The sequence below is a fragment of the Macrobrachium rosenbergii genome, chromosome 40 (genome assembly GCF_040412425.1).
Source record: "Macrobrachium rosenbergii isolate ZJJX-2024 chromosome 40, ASM4041242v1, whole genome shotgun sequence".
NCBI classification, from domain to species: domain Eukaryota; kingdom Metazoa; phylum Arthropoda; class Malacostraca; order Decapoda; family Palaemonidae; genus Macrobrachium; species Macrobrachium rosenbergii.
Genome location: NC_089780.1, coordinates 4,323,343 through 4,341,918, shown reverse-complemented (window position 1 = coordinate 4,341,918; position 18,576 = coordinate 4,323,343). Strand labels below are relative to the sequence as shown.

Genomic DNA, 18,576 nt, shown 5'->3' with positions numbered 1-18,576 from the left:
ATCTGTAGGCTTTAAATTTTCCATAGACAGAACTCAAGCAATCATGTTTTATAAAAATAAAAGGTAGAAAAAAGGTTAAGAAACATATTTTAAAAATCAGAAACCATAGTACAGGATACCAATTGGCCAAACAGCAAAATTTTTGGGATTAATATTTGATACTCACTTGAACCAGAAAGCCCACATAACATACATGAAATCAAAATGTAAAAGAGTGTTGAATTTAATTAAAAACTATCAAACACTACTTTGGGAGCTGATAGACATACCTTTACTGTACTGTATAAAGCAAGAGTGCTGTCTATCATTGATTATGGAAGCAAAATATATAGCTCAGCATCAGACGCAACGCTGAAAATGTTAGGCCCAGTTCATAACAAAGGCCTTAGAATATGTTGAGGAGCCTTTAGATTCATCACCAAAGTCATCTTTACAAGTTGAATCTGGAGAACTGCCTCTCTCTCTCCATAGAGAGTAACATTGAAGAGCCTCTGAGAATTCAGACAAGTGATTCTCCGACCAAAATATTATTTGAATTAAGAGATGTATTTATTAACAGTCATTCACCAACTGTCCAGTTAGAGCTAGAAGATTGATTGAGTCACTGAATATAAATATACAGTTACTGTACTTTCAGTAGTAAAATTACCTCCTCCTTGGACAGTGAATAAAATTAGAATTTGTACACACTTAAAATATTTATCAAAAAGTTACTCATGTACCCCAGAACACCATAGACAACACACAGTCGAGCATATAAGCTGAAAAGGACCGCATTATGCAATATACACAGATGTCTCTAAATCAGAGCACGGGGTGGGATATGGTATAGTGTCCCAAGACAAAACGTATCAGTTCTCCTTACCTAATAATGCTTCAGTATTCACAGTAGGGTTGTGTGCAATTACATCAGCCATAGAAATAATTAAAGAAACATCATTCAATAATTTTGTGATTTTTAGTGACTCTAGAAGTGCTATAGAAGCTATTTAGAGTTACAAACCAAAAAATAATACTGTACAACAAATTAAGTTATTTCTCCATAAGTTATATAATACAGGCAGTCTCCGGTTATCGGCCGGGTTTCCATTCCGTTGGCATGACAATAAGTGAAAATCACCAATAACTGAAAATTGGCAATTTTCAGCACTTATCTCTTAGGTATGTATCAGCACCAATACCTGATTATTGCCGCTGATAAGCAGAAATCGGTGCTTATTGGCACCGGAAACCACTGATTTTTGTCTCTAGATAAGTGCCATAAAACCAGATTGCTGATAACTGAGCCCTCCGATAACCGGGGACTGCCTGTAATGGGAAAAATGTAGAAGTATGTTGGATCCCTGCCCATGTAGGGACCAAAGGAAATGAAGAGGCTGATAGAACAGCCAAAGAAGCAACCCTTGTGACAAGATCAAATGTGAATATCGCTGTTACTGATTATATAACGCACATAAAGGTGGGTATCATAAATAAATGGCAATATGTATGGAATGAAGAACTTGAAATGAATAAATTAAAACAAATAAAACCTGGTGTTAAAAAATGAAGTTCATCATAGCAGAGAGAGAGAGACATGCACAAGTAATTCTGACATGTCTCCAAATAGGCCATACTCATCTGACACATGGACACTTAATGAGCAGCTCATGTGGCCCAGCTCCCAAGTGCTCACAGTGCAAGGTGATAATAACGGTCAGATGTGTTGTGTGTGTTCAAAGAATGACCAGCAGTGACTTTCAACTTTTGGAAATAAATCATGAAGGAAATTTTGTCATAGTCTTCTGCATTTTCAGTCGTTTCGATTTTGATGTTCTTGAAGAGATGTGATTTAGTTGATAAAATGTAAATATAAGCAAATGATGAAAACAAAAATCCTTAGGGCATCTCATGAATTTAAAAATAAAATTTTCAAATATTACTGAACTTATTCCAATTATATTTTTTTCATGTACTGTATGTATGGACACATGAGTAAATGTATTTATTTTGTGCATGTGTTCCAGTGTGGAAGAGTGTGCCTTTGTGCAGTTTTTAGTTTAATTTTCACTCATATGTCATCACACCAAATGAAGTATTTGGTTCCAGAGCCTGGCTTCAGGCCTAGACCTGGTATTTTACAGTATTCTAATCCTTTGGGCCAGCCTTGTGAGAGCTGAAAGTCAGCTCAGTGGTCTTGTTAAACTACTTTATTAATAATAATAATTGTTAGAAACTATTAGTCTACCTGGCTTGGGGATTCTTAGATAGCTGCACTAACCCACCAATTGTAAACCACCTGCCAGCTATATATACCTGTGCATCATGTATCTCAATTCATTCACTTTTGTACTCTAATAGATGACTGCCATACATGTGTCGACACAAGAGGAAATAAACCTAAGACAACAGAAAACCTTTACAGTACAGTACATGTCCTTAGGAAACTTGATATACAGTACCAGCTACATGCTGATGAAAAGATTGTCAGACAAATAGAGAAGACTATATAAATTAGATGCAGTGGAAACAACTATAATTTTCAATGCTACTGTCCTCAGAGAAGGTCTACCCCCTATTATTATTATTATTATTATTATTATTATTATTATTATGCAGTGTACATGTCATATGATCATATATATATTATTTAAAAAGAAATTTTGTTACAGAACAGTATATTTATATCCTGCTTGAAGAAATAAAATACACCCTTTATTACAGAAACTATGCCCTAATAATATTAAGGTTTTTCATTTACTATTTGGTTACTCTTACTCTGACCACAAAGAAAGCCCCTTTGCTAAGTGGGCAACTTGCCTAAAGTCTTGGGTTAGGTTCTGTGAACTGCTGTCATGTAGTTTGACTAGTATTGACCAGGCATTCGACAGGATTAGGAAGTAAGTGTACAAAATTATTTATACATCTATCAAAGACTTTTTTTAGCCATAATACTCCAGGATATATGTATTTAGACATTTCCCCGATCCTCTTTTCCTGCCAAGAGTGACCAGGTTGCTGAACAACATCACCAATATGCAGTACACGTGCCTCGCTGTTGAACTCGGTTCCAGAGGTTCTCTATTCCTCACACCATTGGCTTGTGGACCAGTCTGCCTGAGGATGTCGTGCAATTGGAACCTCAAAAGTTCAAGCAAAGATGCAATGCATTTCTACCCGAAAACAGTTCTCCTTGTATTTTAATGATTTACCTTTTTATATATCTATTTTTTAATTTGTTCGTTTACTTTTCTTTTCTGATAATTGATCTCTTCTGACTGCATTTCCAATTACCTTTTGTTATGTTCTTTCAAATGAACACCATATTCTTTGGAGGCTTGAATTTCAAGTCAGTGACTTCTGTGAGCTTGTTCCATGTGAATAGGTTTCATCTTCTGAATAATAATAATAATAATAATAATAATAATAATAATAATAATAATAATAATAATAATAATTCCAAAAATATTGATAACTAAAAATGTATTTTATTAGACTGCATGGTTTTCAGTGCAGCCCATAAAAATATGATATGCAGTATAGTAGTTTGATCCTGATGTTGCACTTACTTTGTTTTCTTAGGTCTGGTGGTAGTCAAGACACAGATGACTATGACAGATACATAAGGCACTCTGAAGCTCCAGAGGGAGTCTATTCTGCTGATGATGGTGCTGAACATACAGCTGGCTCTGAGGATGCAGAACTAAGTGCAGCGAGCACCCCTGTCTTGTACAAACGAAATAAGCGACGTGTCTCGTGGGCTGATGACACAAGACCGCTGTTCACCATTATCCCAGATGACAATAGTGAAAGTACTTATCGCATAAAATATACTACAAAGCAGCTGTCCCTACCTCTTATTGAATGGGATCCAGCATCTGCTAGAGACACCCCAGAAGAAAACAATGATCAGACTGATTCCTCTTCGGCTGTCATTCAGAGTCCTTCAGAACTGTATAAGACTTTTGGGGAAAGACGGGCATCCTTGCCAGATCCTCCCCCACGAGGTATCCTCAAGAAAACTCACTCATACACAGGTAAGTTCCAATTTAGACCAATAGTTATAGCTTATATGGTTATTGTTGCATGACAGTTTCTTATGAAACTTTTTTTATAAAGGTTATGCCTTCTGGGATCCATGATTTTTGCTCATTATTGTTTTGTTCCTTATTTAGCTACTTTATTGAGACTCGACAGGCTAACATAATAGTTCTTTTGAACTATAAAGTTAGCCTAAAATCGCTTAGGCGGTGACCATCTTATAGAATGCTAAAATAGTAATCTATTTTTCATTTTTCATGTTATCTACCAATCATTATTGTTTTACACTCAAGTATACAGCAGGAAAACGTCTTGTTTTACTGACTTGGTCTACAGTATTTCTTCTTTGCTGATATTTTTATTTAGAGGTGCAATGATGTAAAGTGTGGCTGAAGTGAATCAGTTGCTTTTCATTTATGTGTAGATTTGTTGTCTGTAAATTATTCAGATTTTGCCTTTTGATAAATTGATGTTTTCTAAAATCACAGTATTGGTTATGTGTAGAAGTTTTGATAATGTTTGAATGACTTTGAGTCAGTTATGGAGAAAATAAAGTTTTGAATATGTGTTCTTTCATCGTTACAAATAAAATGTCTGTTTATTGTGTCTTCCAGTTTTTTATGGTTTTGTATCGTAAGGTTATGAAATTTGCTTGCTTTATTTACTAGTGTATGTTATTGAAAAGTGAGTATTTTTGAGCCTTGTGTTAATCAGAGAAAAAGTGGAGCAACCTGTGTAGCAGAGCATTTAAATTATTCACCAAGGCTGTTGATAAGGAAATATTTAGATGTAAATACAAGGGACTAGGCATAATGGAAGTCCTACATTGATGTTATACCCTTTACTGTACTATTACATGTTTCGTTAGAATTAGTTTGCCTTTGTAATACTGTAGTTCCCTCGTATGTGCAATGCAGTTATGCTTGAATGGGAAAATAATTAATTACAATATTGTGGAAAAAATCCAGGAATATGCAATGTTCAAGTTCAAATTTTTGCAGCCTTCTGCCATGTTGGACATTTGATTGACCTTCCAGCCTGTAACATAAAAACCATTGGATGTACTGTACATGTATGCTCAGTCTTTTCCAAACATCCAGTGTGTTGTGTCTCGTTCATGATAATCATGTCACTTATGATCCGTGTTTGTAAAAGTGTATCCTTAAAATGGCTTCAAAGCATGAAAATAATGATGCCAGAAAATCTAGCAATCTCATGACAGAACAGTAGTCTATACTAGAAGTAAGGAAGATGAAAAAGTTTGGACAGAGGAACTTCACAAATTGAAGGATTTACAGCAATCACTCCTACTTGCTCTAATACAGTAGGTACAAAGTGGATGCAGAAAACTGTGAAATGTGGTTATGGAAATATACTCATGCGTTGCCTATGCCGGGGTACCCAAAATCCATAACCCAACCATTCAGTTTACTTAGCCTCCCCTGTGCAGACATGCACTAAGTCAGTAAAACCTATCAAATCCTTAGAAGTAAGACATTTTTTATTTGAAATGCACCCATAAATACTGCACTTTAGCAGACAAAATATCTTGCTTGAGAGTATCATAATACCCAAACTATGTACAGTAACCCCCCCTCCCCATTAATTGCATTATTGGTCCACAGAGGCATTGGTTATGTTCAGAATGCAGTTAGGGGAATAGTGAATGGTCTAACCTTGGGCTGCAACCCATGTAAATGTATATTATCTAAAAAGCTTATAGAATCAGGGACAAAAGTATAAATGGATGTTATAAAATAAGTGTGAATTAAACACTACACACCCAAAAATATGATAGTACTTCGCAAGCAAAATGTCTTGTACAAGGACCTCCCCAAATGATTAATCAGTCAAATGACTTCTATCATCAACACAGGCTGTTCATAGTTGATGCAAGCAATGTGTGTGTATATGTATGTGTAAACATAAGCAGTGTTGTGTACAAGCAACAATGGAAAATACTTTATGATCATACTGTCAACAATATGTGAAGTGCAACCACAAAGTAGACACCATGTTACACTTGAGTGCCAGATATTTACATTTAGTGATGCACATTATCTGTGTATGTGCTAAACATGTCTTACCAACTGGCTGTTGAAGGAACATATCATAGTTACACATTCAGTCACAGTTAAAGAGATGAAGGAAATGATAATACCAAATATTTATTTTGACCTCGTACCTAGTACTCCCAACTGAATACACACTGCACATAACACATATAATGTACACCATTCATTGTTAGTGTTGAACTACCTGAGGGAAACTTTAATACATAATACTGTACAGTACCATTGTATATACTGTAATTGGTAGGCCAAGTTGAGAAAATTTATTTTATCAGTTTAACTTATGCCTAAAGAGGTTTTTTTAAGGAAACTTTGTTTGTAAATAGGAAAGTTAGGAACGTACAGAGTTATTGTTTTCTAACTTTTTATTTTTCTTGCAAAAAGTAAACTTTTTTTTAAAGAAGGCTTTAAGCCTACAATAAACTAAAAGTATTAAATTTCTCAGATCTTTCAAAGGCAACAGTGCTGTATCTTTGTTCCCTTTCCCAGTTGACCACAGGAATTATTAACAGGCAGATGGTCAGTGTGTGTGGGTGGGGAGGGGTAGGCTTGGTACTAGCCTCTGCAAAGAAACACTCCTCCATCATTTCAAGATTAAAAAGAATGGGAAAAATTCATTTCTAGGTACATAATATGAGTAAATCAACAGTAAATAAAAAGTTAAGAAATTATAAAATACTTCCTAACTTTTTTGTTTCTAAACCTGAAATACCACATTAAAAAAGATAGGTCTTTAAGCAGTGGTATTCCGATATGCTGGACCTTCTCATCAAGGCTCACGAAAGTTAGCCCTGTGGTTATGCTGTTTCAGGAGCATCATCTGCTGAGATACCACCAGTCTGTGAAGTTGCTTGTGCTTCATAGCTGGGTACTGTCTCACAGCACTGCATGCAAGGTGTCTGCTACTCGTATACATCTGCAGCAGATGTGTATCAGGCAAGGTGGTCTTTCGTCTGTCATTTTTACTTTAAGGGAGCTCTCTCCTGTTTGAGCCACTTTTACAGAAGATTGCAGACTAATTAGTCTTCCTGTGATGAGTCAAGCTCCTCTCCATTTCTGCAGTAAAGGACTATCACTCTGCTCTTAAGCAGGTGTTCCTGTTGAAAAGCAGTGGGCAAGATTGGTTAGAGCTTCTCTTGAGCGTCAACATAGGCAGATGGGTCCATGCCATGCAGCAGGAACATGATGGACCCATCTGCCTCGGTTGAGGCTGCCATGCTCATTAGGCGCTTCAGCCAGCCTTGCCCATTGCACAAACCCAAGCATATCTAATGGTTAAATATACAACTATATAAAAGAAATTATCAAAACTATATCATCCGTAAGTCTTTCAGGCACTCATAAGAGTAAGGAATTTGTGCATTGCCAAATGTCTCATTGTTTTGATTGAAACTTTTGACTTGGTGCCTTCTCAAGTGAAATCTTTAAAAAAAAATATTTATTCATGTAAAGTTAATATCGAAAACATATTTGACTTCACACATTTTCATTACTAACAGTTATTTTCATAAAGATAAAAGAGATATGGCAAATTTTTGCTGTCGGGAAGATGTAAACAATACGTGGCGCCGCCCTCTTGGCCACGCAATGAACTAATGGTGGGTGATTCAAAATCAAGCCGAACCATGGGAGTTCCCGGACCATAGAATGCTGGTTTTATATAAGTAACTTACCCAGTAATTACATAGCTGTTCGTTTCTTTTAACCGGCAGCTTAAAATTTAGAAATTGCAGGTCACGCTAATTTGTTTTGGTTATGGCGACGTGCCCCGCCCACTTTTGGGTGTAAGAGAAGGTACAACACAGCAAAGAGCTTCAATTTGTTTCCGCCGGCTGTGGTTGAAGGAGTGTGGTTGGCAGCAGCTGGAATTTTGACATTTATACTTTGCTGGTTGTTTGCTGTATCTTCTAGTGGTGAAGTATTTATTTTCGTAGCCTTTCGGCATAATTAAGATAGTGTTAGGCGAGTTTTGATCATTGGTTTTCGACTCTTTGCCTGTGTTTTGGACTTGTATGTCCTCCAGCTCCGAAGATTTTAGTCCCAGGCGCGCACGGCGCGATGCGGACAAGTCACGCATGCTGAAAAGGTGTGCAGTGGAGTTTGAGATTTCTTCCCTTGTTCCTTGTAAGAAGGGCAAGGATTCAGCACGCCCATCGTGTAGTCACTGGGATACCCCGGAACAATTCTCTTCTGCGTCTTCATAAGATGGTCATAAATTGGCACCTAAGCGCCTTGTGGTGCGGGGACGTTGGTTGTCGAGTAAAGGAGCTATTGCATCAGAAGTGGTGCACCCAGCACATTCATCTCTACAATCAGCACTGGCAGCTAGCGTTGAAGCGCCCAAACTCCCGTTTGCAGTTGAGTGCCCACTGGCGCCCATTCACCAACAAGTTTCACTAGTGGCTCCCGTCTCCACAGCGCCCCCCGAGCGCCCATTGCTGCCCGCTCCCCCACCGCTACTTAGTAGTGTCGTCTCGGACATTGTTCATCCTCCAGTTGACCCGATCCAGAGCAAACTGGATAATATTCTCAGTTTGCTTCAGAAGGCTCCTCCTACAGCTCAGACAACAGCGGACCTATCGCTTTCTCCTGTCTCTTCTGAGGAAGAGGTTGTTCCAGAGCAAGATGCTCCTTAGTCGGCATACTCAGCGCTGTTAAGGTTCCTGCTAGCGACTTATCCAAGCTTCTTTTCGCCAGCTACTCCCTCTGTTCCTGCTTCGACTTTCTTTATGGAAGCCCCCCTCAGTTGGTTCTTTGAAATTACCGAAATTGGTTCTTTCCTCTTCAGCAAAGAAGGCACTGGATGATATAGAAGGGTGGTTTTCTGAGAAGAGGGAACAAGGCAAAGCAGTCTTTTGTTTTCCACCTTCCAAGTTATCTAGATCGAGCTACAGGTTTTATATGACCGGAGAAGCTCCTTCCCTGGGAGTCTCTGCCTCCTCTCAGGGAGACTTCTCCAGCCTTATTGACTCGGCTAGGAGATCAGCATTCTCCTCAGCCAAAATTATGTTTTCAGCCTTGGAACTTGCACACCTTTTCGAGAATATTTTTAAGGTGTTCGAAGTGATGAGCTTCCTAGACTGGGCGGTGGGCGCTCTGGCGCGCAAACTTGAAGAGTGCTCCTTGTTACCTCAAGAAATCTCGTCGGGTCTCTTAGGAGTACTTTCCTGTACTGACAGAGGCGTTTGCAATAGTACGCAGGAGTTAACTAGTCTGTACGCCATGGGAGTACTTGAGAAAAGAGAGCTTTGGTGTTCTTTTACGTCAAAAGGCGTCACCGTCACTCTGTCGTAGAGATCGGCCCTCCTATTCTCCCCCTTGGACAAGTCTCCAGGCTCCTCAGACAAAAAGCATCTTGCAGTACTTGGATGGCATAAGGCTACAGGTTGAGTGGGTGAGTAACTGGCTCTACGTCTCTCTCACTCCTTTTTGTCCTTTCTCTGCGAGGTGGCACTGAGGCTGAGTACATGCTGCATGGACCATAATGCAAATAGACTTCATAATTTGGCATCGTATCACAGGGTTTCAGCTCATAAGGTATGATTTGCTACACTCTACTTTTATAACAACTTCCAGATATCCTTCTCTCCACACTCTTCAAACTGAGAAGTTCAGAGTTGGAGGGATAGTTTGGACATCTGTTATGCAACAAGGCTATCAAGCCATGGACATTTCCAGTCTCAACAAGTTTATTCATATTGTACTCCCTTTTTAACGAGTCATTCAGTGTGGTCCTGGCAGCCTTTCATAAGGGCAAAGGATGTTTTCCATTGACATGTAGGACACATACTTCCACATCCTGGTACAGTTGACCCCCACCTATTCACTGTTTGGGATTTGCGGCCTCACCTATTCGCAGATTTTTATGTGGAACTTATCCCTGAGTTATTCATGAAAAATTCGGTAATTCACAGATTTTTTTTTTTGTGAAGAAATGTTCACTAATTACTGTATTATTATGTTATTTTTGTTACTCAATATATTTTTTTGATAAAATGATTTACTAATTTTTAAATATTAATGTTAATATTAATGTAAATAAACAGCAAAACTTCAATAAAAATTTTTTTAATGCATATTAAATTTTTAGGCACTGCATAGTACTTAACTTCCCAGTGTTTCCCCTATGTACTATAAAAAGAAAATGGTATTGCTTCAATACTGTATGAGAGAAAATGCATCTACCTGAATACAGTATAGGGGTAACTTGAATAGGTTTCACACTTAGCTGTAAGCCATATATTTTTAAGGATAAATGTTGTAAGATGACTTTGAAATGATATTAAAGTGCTTTAGACGATAGTTTAAGGTACAGTATATTTGGTGTAGGAATGATAGTTTAAGGTAAACATTTGGTGTTTGAACTATTAAAATAGGTGTTATAAGTGTTTTTAGAGGGAGGGTTTTAGTATTTGAGGATTTTCGGTATTCGCGGATGGGTGTGGTCCGTATCCCTTGCGAATACTGGGGGTTGACTGTACACGGTCAGTCAAAGAAAAGTATTCCCCTGTGTGTTGGAGTTTTTAGCAGAATGGATTCATCTGCTTGGTATCAGAGTAGTTCTCGCATTTTGGGACAACTGGTTTGTTCTCACCAGTTTGTTTCTGACGACCTTGAGGGTGAAGAATTATATTTTATGTCTAATCTCAGAGCTGGGCATTTTGTTCAATATTGATTGATCTATCCTTTCCCGATCCAGTGAATTGTTTATCTGGGGATGAAGATGAAGATTAGCTCTCTCTGTTTTGGGTTTTTCCAATAGAGAGATAGATCAACAATTTGCTACCATTTGTGAAAACTTTATTGGGTTGGCCTGTAGACCTCAAGAACCTTTACACTGTCCTCAGATGTCTAGGAGGCAGATTTGGGGGCCATTCTGAGAAACATTTGATGTCAGGGAGTTGGAAGGTAAACAACCTACAGCTTTTGGCAGTTTGGAATGGTCTTACGCGAACAGATCATCTAGTCAGAGACAATACGATCACAGTCTTTTCTGACAACTCAACCTCTCGACTCCTACATAAGACGACAAGAAGACAGATCCAGAGATTTGTTGAGGCTAGCAAAGAAACTTCCTTCTCCTTTGGACAGAGGCCAGCAGCATAATTCTTTTGCCTTGTTTTGTCCTAGGTAAAAAACATTGTTATTGAAGACCGACTCAGCAAAAAAGGGCAAGGTCTTCAGTCAGGTGGTCTCCTCTTCCTCAGGTTTTCCAGTAGTTGTGGAACCTCTAGGGAGACCCAATACCAATCTGTCTGCCCAAAACACTACTCTCCCAGTTTACTGCCCTACATGGCAGGATCCTCAGGCTTGGGCAGTTGATGCCTTCCTTCAGAATGATTGAATCTGGACCTTTATGCTTTTCCTCTGTTTGCTGTTTTGAGGAAATAATCAACAAGTTGTGGGCTTTGCAGAACTCAAGGATGATTTTGACAGCGTGTAGGTGGCCCCAAAGGGAGTGGTTCTCCTAACTTCCTTTCCTGGTGGTAGGTGTTCCTTGTCATCTTCCACTCAGGAAAGATCTTTTTTGACAGTCTTATTTCAGAAGATTCTGTCTAACCTCCACATGCTTCATCTGACTTTGTGGGGATTGTTATTGTCTGTTATGAGCTAAGGGCATTTCTAGATTGGCCAAGGAAGCAATCCCAAAGTCTAAAAGGCTCCCCTTTTTGACTTGTGTTTCAACAAGAGTGGTCAGTTTATTGGTCTTGGTGCTTGTCCAAAGTGATATCCAACACCCGTTCACTAGATATCCTGATGTAAGTTCTGCCAGTATCTCAGGCACACAAAGCAGTTTTCCGTCACAGCAGTCAAAGGATACTGCTTTACATTGTATTCAGTTCTGCACCATGCTGACTGGAATATCGCTCACGATTTAAAGTTTGAAGAAGTTTTCTATGTTTTGTGCTGGAAATCATCCCGTCATAGTTTACGATGAAATTTAGATGAACTCCTCCAAATTTTAACATAACCTCAGTTTGAGCCTTTCGATAAGGCATTGCTTAGGAACTTTGAAGACACTGTTCTTTTAGCTCTTGCTGTGGCAAAGTGTGTTAGTGAGCTTTAAGCCCTTTCTTGTATGTGAGCTTTGTCCTAGTGGCAACCTCTCTCTTTTCTTTCATTACTTAGAGAAAAGTTATGCAGGTGAAAGCCTTTCTCAGATTTGTGACAGTACCTAATTTAACTGTTTTGGTAGGCAGTGCTGAAGCGGCTGTCTTATGTCCAGTTAGAACTCTTAAGTGTTTATATTAGTGAGCTTCAATCCCTTTCATGTATGTGGGCTTTGTTCTAGCGGCAACCTCTCTCCTCCTTTATTGCAGAGAGAAAAGATTATAAGTGAAAGCCCCTCCCAGATTTGTGACAGTGCTTAACTGCTTTGGTAGGTAAGGAAGAAGTTGCTGTATTATGTCCAGTTAGAAATCTTAAGGGTTTACCTGGACAAAAATAAACCTTGAAGAGGAGGAGTTAAGTAATTATCTTTGGTGTTGGGAGACCAAACACTCCTATGTCCAAGAATGCTTAAGTCAATGCACCCAGAGTTGAATCCTGAGCTTTTACCATTTTTTAAAATAATCCTCATGGCTTCCGTACTGTAAGCATGTCTATTTAAAACCTCTTGCTAGAGAAGGTTGTCATGCAGCTCAGGGGAGATATAACTTTTCGACTCATATTATTTGTGAAATGTTAAAATTTAGCACGAGGTGTAAAACCCTTAGTCCTGTTGTTGCGGTGGGGACCTTTTTTCCTGAGCTAAAGATAATAGTAACCTTGCTTTCTATCTTGACATTAGTAGTTAGGAAATCCCGCAATTCAATTTTGGGAGCTTGAAGTTACACTTTGGTGTATAGGGGCACAGCTTCATATATGAAGGTAGTATTTGTCTTCAGCTTTGGAATGTTGGTTATGGGCTTTTAACTCAGGCGTAGGTGTCACTAGTACTCTATGAGATAGTCCTTTTTTTCCCCTGTAAGGATCCTCTGACAGTACATGCCAGTAAGGATCACATGACAGGCAAGAATGTTGAGAAGCTTTTTTCCCCCTCATTGAAAAGCATTTAGTTCACTTGGCTGAACATTGTTTCTCTGGCTGCACTAACTCACCATCTTCATTCAGTGTGGTAGTCAGCTAACTTTAACAGTAGGTAAGATTCATTCAAAATACATGCAGTCCCAGGTTATTGGCTATCGGGTTTTTCGGTGCTTGTCCAGCAATGAAAATTGGCGATTTTCGGCACTGATATGCGCCGATTGCCTCTTATTGGCACCAATAATCGCGTATTGGCACCAATAATTGGGTATTGGCACCAGTAATTGCATATTGGCACCAATAATCGCGTATTGGCACCAATACATCCCTAACAGAGGCGCCAATAACCAAAAATCGGTGATTTTCGCTTATCGTCACAGCATCAGAACAAAACCCCTGCTGATAACTGGGGACTGCCTCTAATGATGATTTTCATGATAAAATTAATTATTTGGTTACTTTCCTACTGTTAAAGTGGAAACCCATCCAGCCTCCCCACATCTTAGTGGGTGGTCAGGAAGAATTCTGACAAGAACGTAAACATTCCAGCGCCACCTGGTTGGAAACAGGTTATTACAGAGACAGTCCTACCGAGTTAACCAAGCGTTATTTTGTTTTATTTTGATTGCCGTGCGCGCTGTTAGGCACGAGGATATAAGCTAACTTTAATAGTAGGTCAGTATCCAGATAATTAATTTTATCGTGAAAATTCTCATTTTTTCTCAATATTCTCTCATGAAATTGAGAGCAGGCCTTATACACCATCAAATATAGTAATTGATATTATTCTTAGTTATACAAACCAGAGCCTTTTATCATAAAGCCACCTCTTCCACCCCATATAGTTCCTGATTATAAAAGAGAAAGTTCTATCTTATGGCAGGTGAGTTGGGGTTCCCCCACTCGCCTGTCACCAGTCAACTGCCTTGTTACTGACTTTGGATGATTGTTTCCACTCACACTGAGGAGTACTCTTAGATAAAAGGCTCTAGTTTGTGTATCTAAGAAAAATATGAACTACTTTGAAAATTTGGTATTTTTATCTCTATTTAAAATGCAGTACTTCGAATACCGTAATAAGACTTTGCTAGCTTACTTGTACACACCTGTGCAAGGGACTTTTGAACAAATTTCTTGCACATATATGTTTGCAAAGGCGGGGGTTGTCTTTGAACAAGTTCCTTGCACATACAGGGAACTACCGTACTTGTCAATTTGTATTTTGAAAAGTCATTTTTTTTTATGAATTGTCTTGTCTGGCTATTCATAAATTGGTAAGATGTCAAGTTCAGTGTTTTGTTGCAATGGTTTTTTGCTGCACTCCTTCAGTATAAAGTGTCATTGCATTTGCTTGGTATTTTTGTCTTTATGTCTCATCTGGTATATCTTAGCTATAATGTTTGTGAATTCATAGCTAAAATACACCAATTAAATTTGTAAATTAATTTTATAAGTGTTCTTGTGAAGATCCAACCCTAGTTACATTATTTGCTTATTATACAAATCCCCTGATCCTAGTCATCCTTTACTGTGAGTGAAATGAATCCATTTACACTGACATGATGAGGTGATAGCAGAAAAGTCCTGCCACTCATACCCTGCTCATGCTGCACTGTCTGCTTCTCATTCCTCTGTGTGACTCCCATGGAGTCAGACGTTGTGCTTCCCCAAGATGTACACTTGAGTTTTATATAAGTAACTTACCAAGTAATTACATAGCTATAAGGTTTCCTACCACGGCAGCCTAAAAATTCAAAATTAGCCGTAACAATTCAACTAGCTAGTGTAGGTGGTAAACCCTGCCCACTTTCGGGGTAAGAAGAGGACCAACGAGGCAGACAACTTAATTCTTTTTTCTGCCGGCATTCAACCGACATCTTTTGTTACCGCAGCCTACCGTCATCATTGTTTGGTGATATACTCAGAATTTGCTGTAACTTTCATGGCTTATTGCTTCACTACCGATTGGATTTGCATAGTGTTTACTTTTCATTTTGTTAGTTACTTGGTTAACTTTTACCCAGCATTATGTCAGACTCAAGTTGTTCCAGAGTTTGCTTTTGTAGCGAGGGATGTAAAACTAGGTTAGTTAAGTCATTAGTTGGCTCTCATACTAAATCTATCAAATGTAGGGGACAGGATTGTAACATTGAGAATACTTGTGATGAATATCAAGAATGGGATGAGAAAAAGTGGAAAACTTGAAAGTCTTATTTGCTTAGGCTTGAGTAGGAGAAGAAGAAGAAGACATCCGTTAGAGCCGAAATTAGGACACATCTTGAATCTGCTAGGTCATTAGAGGATAGTACTGTCCCTTCATCACCAATTCTTTCTGGTTTTCCAATTCTTAGTCCTCGACTCTTTACTGCACACTCCTATTCCGGGCTCTCTTGCTCCCAAACCCGATGCCATTGCTAGTCTCGAATCGAGGTTTGATCAGAAGATTCATTTAGTGTCAGATGCAATGTCTGAGTTAGGTACCTCAGAGAAAGTACTCTCTGAAAAAGTGTCAGTGCATGTGAAAAGTGACGAGTGTTGTGCCAGTGGAGGAGATGGCTACTCGTCCTGTTGGGGCTCTTAGAGGAAGGTCCCTGTCCCACTGCCCTGAACCTAGGAGAAGACATACCGGAGGTCGAAGGGAGGCCAGCAGGGTTTGCCCACAGGTAGTTGCCCCTCAGTTGCACCTGTGTCCCCCCAGGTGTTGACATTATCCCAGCGGAAAGATGTTAACCCTTAAATGCCTGTTGGACGTAGCAAACATCGACTAAAATTGTCTGTTGAATGCCGAGTGGACGTAGCAAACGTCGACTACAAAAAATTTCAACCTTCGGTCAACTTTGACTCGACCGAAATGGTCGAAAAACGCAATTGTAAGCTATAACTCTTACATTCTAGTAATATTCAATCATGTACCTTCATTTTGCAACAAATTGGAAGTCTCTAGCACAATATTTCGATTTATGGTGAATTTTTGAAAAAAACTTTTTTCTTACGCCCGCGCGGTAAAAAATTCTTTCGTCATTTTGTTGTAATTTTTGCACTGTTCTATATTAGCCGTTACATAAAGTTTTATATATGAAAATGTGCGCAATTTCATATAGAATACAACAGAAAATAACTCATGGTTGTAGCTTTTATCAGTTTTGAACTATTTTCATATAAATCACGATAACTGTCAAAATTTCAACCTTCGGTCAAATTTAACTCGACCGAAATGGTAAAAAAACGCAATTGTAAGCTAAAACTCTTACATTCTAGTAATATTCAGTCATTTACCTTCATTTTGCAACCAATTGGAAGTCTCTAGCACAATATTTTGATTTATGGTGAATTTTTGAAAAAAAACTTTTTCCTTATGTCCACGCCAGAAATTCTTTTGTCACGTTGTCGTAATGTTTGCACTGTTTTATATTAGTCGTTACATAAAGTTTTATATATGGAAATGTGTGCAATTACATGTAGAATACAACAGAAAATAACTCATGGTTGTAGCTTTTATCAGTTTTGAAATATTTTCATATAAATCACGATAACTGCCAAAATTTCAACCTTCGGTCAACGTTAACTCGACCGAAATGGTCAAAAAACGCAATTGTAAGCTAAAACTCTTACATTCTAGTAATATTCAGTCATTTACCTTCATTTTGCAACCAATTGGAAGTCTCTAGCACAATATTTTGATTTATGGTGAATTTTTGAAAAAAAACTTTTTCCTTATGTCCGCGCCAGAAATTCTTTTGTCACGTTGTCGTAATGTTTGCACTGTTTTATATTAGTCGTTACATAAAGTTTTATATATGGAAATGTGTGCAATTACATGTAGAATACAACAGAAAATAACTCATGGTTGTAGCTTTTATCAGTTTTGAAATATTTTCATATAAATCACGATAACTGCCAAAATTTCAACCTTCGGTCAACGTTAACTCGACCGAAATGGTCAAAAAACGCAATTATAAGCTAAAACTCTTACATTCTAGTAATATTCAATCATGTACCTTCATTTTGCAATAAACTGGAAGTCTCTAGCACAATATTTCGATTTATGGTGAATTTCTGAAAAAAAAAAATTTTTCCTTACGTCTGCGCGCAGTAACTCAGCCGAACATCTCAGAAATTCTTTCGTCATGTTGTCGTAATGTTTGCATCGTTTTACATTAGTCGTTACATAAACTTTTATATATGAAAATGTGTGCAATTTCATGTAGAATACAACAGAAATTAGCTCATGGTTGTAGCTTTTATCAGTTTTGAAATATTTTCACATAAATCACGATAACTGCCAAAATTTCTACCTTCAGTCAACTTTAACTCGACCAAAATGGTCAAAAAACGCAATTGTAAGCTAAAACTCTTACATTCTAGTAATATTCAATCGTTTACCTTCATTTTGCAATAAATTGGAAGTCTCTAGCACAATATTTCGAGTTATGATTTTTTTAAAAAAACATTTTCCTTACGTCTGTGTGGTAACTCGGCCGAACATCTCAGAAATTCTTTCGTCTCGTTGTCGTAATATTTGCACCGTTTTATATTAGTCGTTACATAAAGTTTTATATATGAAAATGTGCGCAATTTCATTTACAATACAACAAAAAATAACTCATGGTTGTAGCGTTTATCAGTTTTGAAATATTTTCATATAAATCACGATAAATAGAAAAAATTTGACTTTCGGTCAACTTTAACTCGACCGAAATGGTAAAAAACTGCAATTGTAAGCTAAAACACTTACAGTCTAGTAATATTCAATCAATTAACTTCATTTTTCAACAAACGGGAAGTCTCTAGCACAATATTTTGATTTATGGTGAATTTTTGAAAAAAAAATTTTTTTATGTCCGAGCGTTACGAATTCATGCATCATTTTGTGATAATATTTTCTCTGTGTTGCTTTGATCATTTTAAAATTTGTTATATACCAAAACCATCGCAATTTAGTGTACAATACAACTAAAAAAAAATTAACTCATTAGCTTTAACCGTTTTGCTTACAGCGCGATATACGAGTTTTTTTTTTTGCTGTCATATATTCCAATATTTATATATGATAATGATATTTTTTTCATTTCTGATGGTTGCATACTAAACTTCAGGCAATGACAAAAAAATGAGCCAAAATGAACTCTTAATCTTAAAAACTAAGCGTGCTGTGATTTTTGAAAAACTTTTTCCCGCTTCGGCGCTAACTCACCGAACGGCGCCGGCATACGGGAGACGTTTTTGTAAATAGGGCTTCGGCGTTAAAGGGTTAAAGTGCATGCTCATCAGCTCTCCTGCGATTCAGAAGACTCCAGCCCCGACAGGAGGTGCAGGTGGCGCTATCTTGCCTCCTCTTGCCCTCAAGAGGCACTCCAAAGATGCTGACTGCTCTCCTCCTCCAACTAAGAGGCAGAGAGAGACCAGTCTCAGCCCCCAACCCTCCTGCAGCTTTGCGAGCCTCCTGCCTTCTCTTTGG

General features: G+C 38.1%; 1 protein-coding gene across 5 annotated transcripts in view; it reads left to right on the top strand.

Moving 5' to 3' along the window:
- The window catches only part of uri (unconventional prefoldin RPB5 interactor), a 203,857-nt gene that overhangs the window by 130,390 nt on the left and 54,891 nt on the right, over positions 1-18,576 (top strand). For all 5 annotated transcript variants that reach the window (XM_067082933.1, XM_067082930.1, XM_067082931.1 and 2 more), the window contains exon 7: positions 3,562-4,016. In XM_067082933.1, the coding sequence (XP_066939034.1) occupies positions 3,562-4,016 (455 nt within the window). The remainder of the gene's footprint in view (positions 1-3,561; positions 4,017-18,576) is intronic.